This window comes from Asterias rubens, chromosome 12 (genome assembly GCF_902459465.1).
Source record: "Asterias rubens chromosome 12, eAstRub1.3, whole genome shotgun sequence".
NCBI classification, from domain to species: domain Eukaryota; kingdom Metazoa; phylum Echinodermata; class Asteroidea; order Forcipulatida; family Asteriidae; genus Asterias; species Asterias rubens.
This window is the reverse complement of record NC_047073.1, coordinates 7,368,457-7,381,917: the sequence shown is the minus strand read 5'-3', so window position 1 is coordinate 7,381,917 and position 13,461 is coordinate 7,368,457. Positions and strand designations below refer to the sequence as shown.

Sequence of the window (13,461 nt, the reverse complement as noted above, 5' to 3'; positions counted from 1 at the left end):
CCCAGGCGCAGGCCTGCATGAATACCTATATCAACGGCTGAACGTTTTGCGCGACGCGTACAAGCATGCAGGTTTCTATTGGTTGGCCACAACGGTGGCGGTCATGCAAGAAGTCTAAAAATTTCATAGTTATTTATGAGGATTATCTTATGAAATGGAATAAAATTTACATTTGGCAAAATAAATTTACATATTTATACAGTGCTCTTTAATCTATTTTGAAATATTTTCTGAATAATTTTGGAAAGGAAAGACTAACTTGCAGGAACTAGAAACAAATGTATTGTTATTTTCTTGTAAACGTTTAACTTGTTGGGAAAACAAAGCTTTCTTTATATAAGAATGTGGACAGGACAATCATCGGTTTAACTGGTGTTTTTTTTTGGATAATTTAATTGAGTGGTTATTTATGTCACCATTTTGACAACTGATTTTAACGTATTAAAAATTATTACACAAAACACTTATGTCTAATTTTGCTGTCGTTGCTTGCCAGTTGAAAGTCATCATAATATGCCAATATCAAAATGTCCTCGCCCCTCTAAAAGTTTCCTCCAACAAAAAAGCGCCGCGTAGAAAGAGTCGCCGTCAAAAACGTTTCTTAAAGTTGCTGCGCGTCAACTATAAGTCGTCGCAATACAAATCGTCTAGTCGCTACACAAATTGTTCAAAAGGTCTGATTCCCATCTCCTGAATACAAAATCAAAGCGACAAGGTTTGCGCGGAACCCAGACTGACAATTACTAAAAGTATTGGCTGACTTACGGTCTAAAGGAAACTCGCTGCTAAGCAAAATAAGTCGCAGCCGAGGAAAATTCATTTATATTCAGCTTGAAGTGTACAAAAGAGCTTTGTTCCATTCTGCAAAATGATCTTGGGGGAAGGAGGAGAGCTTGATTTTGGGAGGAATTAAAAATGTGTGTTTGTTTTGCTGAAACGCCCTTGCTGGGTAGATCATGGATCTACAGGTTCATGATGATATCACCGCAGAGTAGATTTTTAGCATCCATGTCTCATTCGTTTTGTTGGCAGCAGTTAGTGGTACTAGAGTTTTTGAATAGCGACACCTAGCGGGCAGTTGATCTTGACGACCGCACTTGGCCACACAATAATCTCACTGATAATCGAGAATAGCGCCCTCTAGCGGATGACAACCGGTTTGTCCTCCGTCGACCCGCTGGTGATTGCCATTGACATGTGAAGGTCAGGTTCACACATTGGCATAGGAAGAGGGACGTCTGTGTCAATGATGGGGCAGTGACTGTATATAATATATCAACGGGACTTATGGCATAGTGTGCTTAAATGCATGCACTTGGAGCATGGCTTTGTTTCGTCGGTTCGGTTGCTCCAAGACGCAAACAAAAACCCATAATACAACATCAAACTAAGACATTTATCGGTGAGCCTGAATTTATGTCAAAACAGTGTACTTTTGGGCCCAATTTCATAAAGCCTCGCTGTAAGCACATAACTTGCTAAGCAAAGTATGGTTTAACGGAGACAGGGCACCAGCCAAAATTACATCAAGTTTGCATTCAAGTGGCTGGTTCCCCAATGTGTATTTAACCCGTTCACACGAGAGCAGATCATCTCAATTTAGGGTGCAACATCTTTTTTTTTCACTGTTACTCAAATTATTTTGGAATTCTACTGTTCGCTCATACTGTTTCCTTGTTGCACTGTCGATTTGTGTGTTCACTCAATTTCTTGATGACACACCTAGATTTGTCTCCTTAACTGTATATTCGTGGAATTCGTGGTATCTACACAATTAACACTTTTGGTTATATGAACCTTGGTTGCAATCAGGGGCAGATTTATACAGATATGCATTAGTATTCTTGAGATGCATTGGTATGTAATTGTAATGCATTTGTGATGTAATGTAGTGGATCTACATCACTGATCTCAATTGTAGTCGCGACTGTCAGTATAAGATCAACACGGTCGAGTTGAGGGAGGGGGTGGGGCCGCTTGCCTTGGATTTCTTGGTATCTCTCTGTGAATACAGCCATGGTGTCAATACAGTCGAACAATTACCCAGTTTTTGCAATGTGAGGTATTGTGAGAGTAAGACATTGAGAGAAAGTTATTTTTGTGAGGTATTGAGTCTCAGATGTTTTATTCTAGTATAATACCAAATAAAGGGAAACTGACTAATGAGTAAATAAGTGCTATACTCTAGCTCATTTTGGTGGAGCGCCGGGGGTCCGGAGGGCTCAGGTTCAAGTCACACTCGAGTAAACTTGTCTTTGTTCAACGCCAAATTAAAGCTTCTATTCCAAGGCCTGATACTTCAAGGAGGCAACTTCCATGCCTCCCTGGACATTGCCTTGGTGCCGTTGAAAGTTGCAATGTCCCACTGGAAACATACAATTTCCTCACAGGGTGCTCTTTAATTCAAAGGGAAAATGCCTTGGTGTCCTTGTCCTTTCAAAAACGAAGCATACAGGCCTGTATTCCCGTACACATCTATGTAGAGACACTTTAGTAGAGTCTCAGCAGACAACTAAGAGGATAGCTTCAAGTTCACACAAAAATGAATATGGCGATTTGAAGTCCAAACATTTCACACGTACCACCATCCGTCATCAGGGTTTCCGGAACCTATATCTAACTTTTATGGAAGTTAGTAATTTTTAAAGGAAACTGCAATCGATCATAAATTGTCAACTTTATGGTGCTGGATTACGTCTCGTTTGGGACGGGGGGGGGGGGGGGGGGGGCTGTCGACAAACCTGTATCCACACAGCTTGGTCAACTATTTACCTGACCGATGTTTCGATTGCAGGTAAACAAGTCCTACGTTTGACACGCAACTATTGTAAGGTGGTTTGAGTTAAGTTTGAGCATGGATTTTCTTCCTCCATGGTTTGAGCTGATTTGCAATTCCACTGAAAGTGCAATTCCACTGAAAGCCCCACTTACGTTATTTAAAAGAAATAACTGATATCAAATTTAACTTGCGGATACAACCTTGTGTAAATCTCTTTTGTGAGGAGTGGTGGCGGGGGTTGTGGTATCGACGTTTCGAATAGTTTTACCCTAAGATAGGATTTGAAACTTTGCATGGTGGAAATATGATATAGAAAGGTTTGCGGTATCACCATAATCTCTAAATGAGTTAGGGTGGTTCTGAAAAGAACCGTTGGTTTCAACTCAACGTTTCATCAGTATGCTCTGATCGTCTTCTGGAGAGATATTTAGAGATAGTCATTACATGGTGTTATCGCAAACCTTTCCATATAGTTTTACTCTCTTCAGGGCTGCTGATGATTATGCTTAGCATTTGAAGGATCCACACTGTTTTGCGGGAAGGATCCAAGATCAGATGTTCTGAATTATATTGTTTTTACCCTTGGGACAGTTTTGTAAAAGGAATAATACACCTCAAAAACAGTATGTGACTGTCGACGATCAATACAAATATTTTGTGTGTTTTTATATAGGAGACAAACTTTATAAACACTTATATTCGTAGCAATAAAATGGGATTGCTACAGGACCTCATCGTATGGTTTGCCTAAATAATAGCATTCGAGATGGACTCGAGAAAGAGGTGATCTGAGCCGAGAAAGACTCTGCTAGGGTTGAAACGTCAGCCGTCGATTTCACAAAGAGTAAGCACGCATCTTATCTCGAGTTAGGACTTAGGATTAATCTTACGGTCTGCATGCTACAGTGCAGGGTTGGGACTCATCCTAAGTTCTAAGATTAGTCTTAAAGGCAGTCACTTTTGGTAATTACTCAAAATAATTATTAGCATAAAACCTTTCTTGGTAACAAGTAATGGGGAGAGGTTGATGGTATAAAACATCGTGAGAAATGGCTCCCTCTAAAGTGCCATAGTTTTCGAGAAAGAAGCAATTTTCCACGAATTTGATTTCGAGACCTCAGATTTAGAACTTAAGGTCTCGAAATCAACCATCTAAACGCACACAACTTCATGAGACAAGGGTGTTTTTTCGTTCATTATTATCTTGCAAGTTCGATGATCGATTGAGCTCAAATGTTCACAGGTTTGTTATTTTATGCATATGTCGAGACACACCAACTGTGAAGGCTATTCTTTGACAATTACCAATAGTGTCCACTGCCTTTAAGTTAGGAAGAGTTTTGTGAAATCGACGGCAGGACATTAACTCCTTTTCTCCCGCATTTATACCACAGAACTTTTTGGTCGGTAAAAAGTTTGCAACAGCTAATTCTATTTTCGTAAATAATAGTCACATTGTAAACATTAACTGTGTATCTCATGTAAAGAAGTCCATGCTCCTGTGTTATGCAAGAAGTTGGATTTCGGGGAACATGAACGAACGATAAAAGTGTTTGTTGCACGCTCTCGCCTCTTGCAAGAACCGTTGAATAGTTTGTAACACTTCGTTCACGAATCAATGCATAACGAATCACCATTGTGCACTGGCTCTCACTATTTGACTTTGCCTATGGGGGATTGTTAATCACGAAGAACAATACAGAGACAGCAAGGTAGACTGGTTTCATAAGGTTGTTTGTGCCCCCAGAGTCACCAAAAGAGTCAACACTTCTTCACTGACCATTGATGTAGAGACTGGCTTAAAACTGTCACTTTAGCGCCTATTTGGTATGCTGGAAAGCCTGATGAGTGCCATTCAACCCCCAACAAAAGCAATGGGTCGTATAGTAATTCAAGTGGTTTAACTCTTCCGGGGGTCTTTCACACATAAAGCAGTTAACTTTCTTACCAAGAACCCTATTCTTGTCTGTGGTTGGTGAGGAATTTTCTCAAGACTATAATTAAATCTGGAAATCTGGACGCGCAATTTCACTGGAATAAAGTGTTTGTTGTTTTTTTCTCCATCGGAAATGGGGTTTAGCGAGGTCGATATCCTGATCGGAGTGTGGAGTCTATCCCGATTTGCTTAAGAAAATAAAAACTGTTACCATTTCTATGTTGTAGCGAGCAACGGTGAGCTGATGATAGTATACACAAATTATGAGAAACAGCCCCCTCTGAAGTATCGTAGTTTTTGAGAAAGAGGCAGTTTTTTACGCAAACAATCAAAGAATTCAGGTTCGGAGCCATTAATATTATGCATCTGAGACACACAAATTTATGCAACAAAAAGTTTCTTAATTATTTTCCTATAACTTCGAGGACCAATAAATGAGCCCAAATGTTTGCAGATTTTTTGTATTCGTGCATTATGTCCGGGAGTTACCCGAGACGATATCTTTCCGTTTCGGAGAAGAGCCTTACCTTCATCTTTACCGAATAATAGTCCAGTCAATATTTCCATTAGAACTTCATCATCAAGGCCAACTGTTGTCAAAACTTCCCTCTAAAACTCCCATTTGCAAGCCCTCTCCCTCTATCCATGTTGGGCCATGTAGACCCATAAGTGCTGTTACGTCATCGCTCTATCTTTATAATTTGTGTTGAACTTGCATTTGTTATGTTTGATCATTACATCTTGGTGCATTAAAACTTCTTATTTTGCTTAAATTGAAAAGTTGTTAGCAATTATCCTAAATGTTTAAATAATAATTCCATCTGATGTCACATTAGTAAAACTCAATATTGTTGCAATTAATTTCACAATAATATCAACATGTATCTCCAACAAATATTAATGTCACACAAACAATGAGCTCTTGCACAAAAACGCAGAAATTGCTGTTGTAACTCTTGCTTTAATTGTGGTTATTCCCCCTTAGAAAAGAGGTCGCCCCAACCAATATCGGATGCGGATGCTAATGAATTCCCTATAGCAACAGTCGCGCTATAAACACAGACAACACTGTCCTTGAGTTATAAACCCTGGTGGAATTCAAAACGTGTCGGCGTTTGGCTTGTGTGTTCACTGAACTCATATGAAACCACATGGCATACTTTCCATATAAAGTGGTTTTGGGTTTGTAACTTTCGTTCTGCATAACTCCACATTTTCCCCAATGATTTACCGTTGTGTACTATTGTTTGTATTTCGCTGTAAACAACAAATATTGGAACTCAAATATTTCCATAAAATTCAGATTTGGTCTTAACATACATTTGTACCCACTTCTTGGAAAGAATATACTACATTATACATTATATTTCGGTAATTCTCAAGTAAATGGATATCGGTGTATGGACCAAATCCTGCAGTTTTATGGACCATTCGAGTTCACATGAGTTCACTAATGGTACTATTTGCTGTTGGTACGTCTTTCAAAGTTACTGTTTTGTCCCTACTGAGCCCAGTTGATTTCACTCAGAGGACCACTATGAAAATAAGTCTTTGAATTTTCTGTGTGTTCTCCTCTTTTCTTGCTGTGTTCAATCTATTTTGTTTGTTTTTGCTGGTATTTTCCTTGTAGTTTGCCAAATAAATAACATCAGATAAAAAAAAATCATTTTGGGTTTAGAGTTTGCAAGGAGAGACGTATCTTGTCTTTGGGATTTTGTTTTTATAATTATCGTTTGGATCGCTTTATTTAGAAGAAAAAACCCACCCCAAATAACAAGTTTTATTACACATTTCATGTAGAAATTATTAAGGTTGAATATAGAGGAATTTAGTATTAACTGCATGTAATCGAACTTTCTATACGAACTTTCATTCGTATGCAAACTCAAGTAACCTTTAGTTACGGTCCTTGCTCTATGGGGATAGTGACCTTGTACATCTTAAAGTAATGAGTGTGTGAGACGTCGCGTTTAAAAAAAATTAATTTTCTGGCGTTTTTTCAAAAGGGGTCGTAAAATTTTTCGGACAGGAAGGTCGTCGTATGATCATGATTTTTAATTTCTTTAAAATTTTGAGATTTGCTTGTTTGGATTATTATGATAAACTCAAAAATGAAATTTACTCGATATTCTTCATTACGAAGGAGCGGGTCACATCTGGTAAATTAGCCATTTTGTTTCATAATTTACATATAAATACAAGAGTAATAAATGTAACAACTGTAAACAAGTTTAGAGATAAGTGATGTTTGAGCTATGCATGGCATGAATAATCATTATTTTTATATAACACCCAAGCAGATCCTTGCCATTTGATTGGAGGATTGTCCGTCACGTGATAGCAAATAAAAGTACCATTGCACGCTGAGTCACTCACCGTGCTTTTTCGTTCCATCCGAAAAGTACCATTGCACGCTGGCAGCGTGCAATGGTACTTTTCGGATGGAACGAAAAAGCTGAGTAAAAACATCACTGCGTGCGCGTGTCTTTGGTAACGCAGCAGGTGTTACTGCAAGAAGGCATAGTAAAAATATTACTAGCATTCAGCTTCTACAGTTGAAATTGATTGTTTTGAAATTTGTATCTTTCAATCAAAATGACAAAGATCTACTTGGATGTTATATAAAACAAATAATGAATGTTTTTCATTCGTGCAATGGTGCGAATATGTTCATTCGTTGAAAGCTGGAATGTTCCATTCAACTCGGCTCCGCCTCGTTGAATAGAACATTCCCTCTTTCAACTCATGAACATATTCGCACCATTGCACTCATAAACATTCATTATGTGTATAATAGTTAATTCCAAAATGTTTGGCCCCTTTCTTCATACCCAAAGTTTATCAAATTCGGACACTGCAATCTCCATAAAATTGTAGGACTTCATGTTTTCTTCAAGTGCAAATCATTCCTGCAGGAAGTCCAGGCTCTATGGCTCTATTGTAAGCATGTGTTGTCAGAATTGTCACCGGTTATACATGGTCTGCAGTAGATGCCTAACTAATCACCCTATTTAAAAACCAGCAGCGAAGCTAAATTGTACTTTACAACATCCCTTTAAACTGTACATTTCCACATGCTTTGTTTTTAAGGTTGCTGAGTGGCGTTGGTACATTTCTCTAAGTTACAAGGAAACAAACTTTCTGTTCGTTTCCGTTTGGTATAGTAGCCTAGATTCTAAATTTAACTTTTCGATGAGCAGTGATCGCTTATTACTTTTCTGTGGTGGTGGTTTGGGGTGTCTTTATATTGGCAACTTCCATTTTGTCACATTTTTGGGATATTTTGGGGTAGATTAATTGATGTAGAAATTATATCTTTACCAATAATTGCTTGCAGGTTTTCTGCCCGGTATGTTGTAAGAGAAAACTAGCGTTAGCGTTGTTATTTTATTTTTGAACAAAATTAATAACAAAAAAGTTAAACAAAATGAAGAAATACGACATACAAACTGTGTCGCCAACTGTGGTTATAACGTTTCGCTTTTCTGAAGTAATATTTTTTTTTTTAACCTGCTAAACATATCTTTCTTTTTTGTACGTTTCAAAAATCATATAAATAAAACGATGTTTTCAGTAGGGCATAGGTATCCGGAAATCCAACAGGGTCATTGTCAAGTAAATGCAATGTACTTAGTCGAAACCTAACCAATTCGCTTTTTTTTCAGAGTGATCAAAGCTCCCGTTAAAGTCCACAATTTCACGGCCCACTGGAACCCATGCGAATGGATAGTTACAACCCAAGCTTTGAGTAATCAGCTTTAAATATTTAGGAGGTTAAGGTCGCTTTGATTCGTTTGTCGTTATATACACTGATGTGTATTTAAGCGCTTTATAATCAGTACTTTCCCACAGTACTGTGACCCCCCAATGCACCTATGGATTATTTTAAGGTCCCTTTCAAATAATATTGCAAAGTTTTGTTTGTATTGTATGTACCGGGTCGGCTGTCAATGCGAGTGCAGGGTGGGTAGAAGGGGGGGGGGCAGAACTGATGGGGACGGGAGGGATATTGGTTTGTTTCTTTTTAACTCGAAATATTCCAAATACAATGTATGTGATACCACGTTTACTGGCTTTACATGTACGCGCGTACTGGCTGGGGTTTGGACTGAACGAAGTCGGCCATCTTTAAATTAAAGCTTCAAATCACTTCTACCTCCATGCTTGATAAACAAAACATATTATTACAGACAAGTATTTCATATCATTTTGACCAGCCTGTGGTCATTTTATTCAGTTGCTGTAAATTCCTCCTCTCACAGATGATATTAATTCCAAATTAATATCTCATCACCAATAATCAATTAGAGTACATAATTATACAATTAATACAAAGGTACAAAGGCAAAGAATATTGTAAATCATTACCAGTTGATAATAGTTAATTAGTTCAATTTTAATTGTAATAATATTAATAATAATAGAACAGACCTGCTGATTAAAAAATAATAAGGAAATAAACTGGCATGCACTCTACACCCCATATAAAATGATGTTCTTTATACGTTTTCTAATGTACACCTTTTTTTTACAGTCAAAATTCTAGTACTACAATTGCACTTTAAAATTCAACGAATCTATCGCGTCGCGGTAGCTGTGTAAACAACTTGGCAATTTTTGTTTTATATTTAAATGTTTTTTTTATTTCAAAAAACACAGTACTGTGCTCACTTGTTGAAACAGCTCTGGTCTTTATATCAAAAAAGACAAGTCATAAAAGAGTATTTCTCCTAGTGAACACAACTCAAAACTTCAGAAGTAAACATAACATGCTTTTGAGAAAAAACGTGTTTTTAAGACGTTGAACTATTCCATTTCAGCAAGCGTTGTTTGATTTTTGTTCCTTAAAAGGATATCATACTTAAAAAATAGATTTGTGTTTTAGCTTTTAATTTCCACTTCTGATGTTATGTTTACCCATCTCGCATGCACCCCCATGTCCAGATCTCTCGAGTTGTTCGCTCAAAAATCGAACCAGAATCGAATCAGAATCGAATTTGGAAGTTTAAGAATATTTTGTTCTTCCTTTTTTGGCTATTGAGAGACCTGTCCATCTTACTGCACCAACAAACCAAGGGCCAGATCGTGGCGTCCTGTGTTGGGTTTCGTCGGTAGCTCATCAGGTTTTAGCCAATTCGATGATATCAATACAAATCAAAGAATCGACCCCCGAGAACTTACCCAAAAAATATACAAATAGCAAATAATATGACTGATATCCAATGGGATATTGAATCAAAGATTTTGCATGTACATTTTTAGCTTTAAAAAATGTCAATGTTCATGGTGATATAGTTCACATATGACGTTTCATATGAAGGGAAAGATGGTCTGAGCGGGAGAATGCACGGTCGCAGAGGTGGCACTGGAACGGTCTGTCTCCAGTGTGTTTACGGTAGTGACGTGTAAGTTCATCTGAACGGGCGAACTTCCATCCGCAACCCTTCCAGTTACAGTGGTATGGCTTCTCACCGGTGTGGGTCCTCATGTGGGCTTTGAGATGGGAGCTCTTGGTGTAGGTCTTGCCGCAGCCTGGGTGGGCACATGTGTGAGTTGTGGTGCGCTTGCGGCCCCAGGCACGGCGCCCCTTCTTGCGGACGATCTGGGGTGCTCCTTGGGTCTGTGGGGGTGGCATGTTGGTATCTGCTGGGGTGTTGCGGAGCAGATCGAGCAGTGGTGAAGATGGGGGTGTGCTAGGGGGTGTCAGGAGCTGTTGGTGCTGTTGCTGCTGAAGTGACATCATCATTATGTGTTGTCGGGCGTGCATCTGGTGATGAGCTGTGTAGGAGGGGAGCTCGGGTACCGTCTGTGGGGAGCAGGGAGGGGACATCTGTTGTTGGTGATGGTGAAGGGGTGGCGTGGCTAAGTGATGCAATGTGCTCTTCTGTTGATTTTGTTGGATCTGTATCAAGAACGGTTTCACATCGGGTGTTGTGAACCGCTCAAGGGAGATATCGGGAAAGTTCAAGAAACTGTCCATCTCGGGTAGTCCGAGGGGTGAGGGTGACTCCAACCCGCAGCAGCTCGACCCGGCAGGGCTCATTGGCTCCTCTTTGATTTTGATCTCCTCGTCACGACCGAAGGCGCTGTTGTTGAGGATGAAGTCTAGGTCCAGGAGATCGGTGTATGGCTCGTTGAAGACGGGAGGGGGAGACATGCAGGTGCTGCCCCCATCACTGCTGCAGAGGCTGGAGACCGTACTCGTTGGGGAGCAGGTCTCTGGGCGTGGGATCAAACCGCTGGGCATCATGAGTGGGAAGCCAGGGTGTCCCAGACTCTCATCTGCGTTGTCGAAGTTATCGAAGAGGAGATTGTCCATCTCTAACCAGAGCATCTGTTAGAAAGAAGAGAAGAAAATGGAGACGAGAATAAATAATTTGCTCTCTTGTGGCACACTGTTATTATGCAATACAATCCTTATGTAAAGTTGCGGTCAGTGGAATTAGATTGAATTCACTGCCCACACAGCACAAAAGGCTTACTGGTACTGTCCAAACCTAGTGAGCCTTGATTAAATCATGAACCATTATCCCCTTCTTAAAAAAGGCTGAGGGATAATAGAATAGAATGTCTATCAAAAGAGAACAATGCACACTGGGTTCGGGTATGGAGACTTTTAGCTGGAAACGCAAGGGGGCTCTACTGCGAATACATTATTAATGCAAGAACCAGTAGTTTCTAGTGCTCTGTTAGTGAATTTGTTTTAGAAAACAACACATTCCGTCATGTGATAGCATTGGGAATACACTGGGAATATAACATGATAACACAATGAATGTGGAATTTAAATAAATTGTATTGCGTAAGGAAACAAATAAAAACAAACAAAACACATTCAGCACATTGGCCTTTGCAATATTATTATTATCAACATCAATGACATTCCAATCATACTGAATGCTTCAGGAAAAAATAAAACCACATTATTCACTCATGGAATTTATCAATGATAAATATCATGTGAATTTCTTGCTATTTGTGTTTACAATACACACGTGGGAAAAACTGGCAATAAATCTAATACACACATAAATAAACGTAAGAATTTCAAGTTCGGAGCTGAATTTCAACTTGACCACGTTAAATAAATGACTTCGGAATGTAATAATATAAAAGTACTTACATCATTTGACATGTTGGAAAGGCTGTGTTGTGTCATATCGCCGAGTGCTTGTGCCATTGTTTTATCCAGTTATTGTTCCGTATTCTCTCGCAAAAAGAAATTCTCAGTCACAGCAGATATAGTTTTTCTCTTATGATCTTCTAAACACGACTCTCAAGTGAGTTCTGAGGAATCTCCCGCCGGTGGTTGGAATATAATCACATACCCTCCTCCGGTTGTTTCATTCATGCCAGCTGCTCACAGCCAATCAGAGCCCTCAGCGCTGACTCATTAGCATATCTAAAATTAGACCGTATATAACCAGAGCTCGCTCGTCGGCTAGACGGCTCAGTGTAGTCGAGCACTCGCAGTGAACGGAGCTCTCGTCGTGACTATGGAGATGTCGGTGGCTCATGAATAAAACATGAGCGGCTCTGTCCAACAATAGGCTCTAATGCAATCACAGCGCAGAGTGGTAATCTGACGTCATCGACAGGCTGTGACGTAAAGAAGTCACTCGGCGAATCCCGGACGTGCTAACAGCCTCATGTAGGGGGGATACCTCTGATATGCTATGTCATGCTAAACACTGTAGTGTGGCTTGGCCTTAGCCGTGTGAAATTTTCCGTGTGTACACATTGCAGTCCGGGTTTGTTTTGGTGAGGAGAGCCGAATGCTATTTTTAGAGAGGTATATAAGAGCGCTTGGCAATGTGACTCAATCCGTAGTTGGTTGTGTAGATTGCGGGCCGTGCACATCGCTGTATAGTGCGCTCTCGCTCATGTGTATTGTGTCAGGACTTGTGTCAGGGCTGATGCGTCGTTTGACAAGTAATTTTTTACCCGGAAAAACCGTCTCAGAAAAACTAATCCTTGTAATTGTTTGAGCCAAAACGTTTCCGGATACCAGCAAGAGATAATTCATATTTTAATACACAAAAAGAGTTGTCGGTGACACATTTGGACTTTATTCTTTATTTTCATTAAATATTTTCATTTTTTTCTGGATCTTCTTCCATTTTATTCAGTACAAAATTCCGAAAAGATAAATCCAATTTCTGTCAACGGCAAATGTTTTCACAGTATCAGTGAGACACATTTCCCCTTTGCCGTAATTGTTGTCTTTTTTCAAATCCCATGTTGGTCTGAATGGTGACTTTGTCTTCCGTTTTGCAAAATAAAAACACACGAAATGAGTTTGAACAATGTTTATCACACCGAAAGATAAAACTGAACTAAACTCAATTAATAGTCTAATATTTTCTAATTTCATTCAGCATTACTCAAACCGACTCGATGTGTGTGTTGCTCTATCATACAATATTTTCTTTAGTCTGTAAATAATTAAAAAGTCTGGTTCATTTTCTTTTTATTTATATCATACAACATCCACCCCATAATTTTGATAACAAATCATGGTAAAACAAAATTAGAAATGGTTGATAACATATCCAAATATAGCCTGTGTTCTGGTCTTGAAATGTTTTAGCACGACAACACTGATTATAAACAGAAACAAACAACCAAACAAGTAAACAAATCCACACATGTTAAAACTAACTCCCATCGATTTGCTAAACCCAGATTCTGAGTAATGAAATCAATAAAATATATTCAAACTAAAAACAAAACACAGGTCCTTCAT

General features: G+C 39.1%; 1 protein-coding gene across 1 annotated transcript; it reads right to left on the bottom strand.

Moving 5' to 3' along the window:
* Nucleotides 1–8,912: 8,912 nt before the first annotated feature.
* On the bottom strand, nt 8,913–12,009 carry LOC117297986 (Krueppel-like factor 4). The gene is made up of 2 exons (XM_033781194.1): nt 11,839–12,009; nt 8,913–11,049 (listed from the first exon to the last, which is right to left on the bottom strand). Exons 1-2 carry the CDS (start codon nt 11,893–11,895, stop codon nt 10,012–10,014), a joined length of 1,095 nt encoding a protein of 364 aa, XP_033637085.1. The 5' UTR covers nt 11,896–12,009; the 3' UTR covers nt 8,913–10,011.
* Between the last annotated feature and the right edge of the window lie 1,452 nt (nt 12,010–13,461).

Excerpts from the sequence above, each read along its gene's own strand:
- LOC117297986 (XM_033781194.1), bottom strand. The coding sequence starts at position 11,895 with ATGGCACAAGCACTCGGCGATATGACACAACACAGCCTTTCCAACATG. Across the intron at positions 11,050-11,838 it reads TTTCCAACATGTCAAATGAT|ATGCTCTGGTTAGAGATGGA; the intron begins GTAAGTACTTTT and ends TCTTTCTAACAG.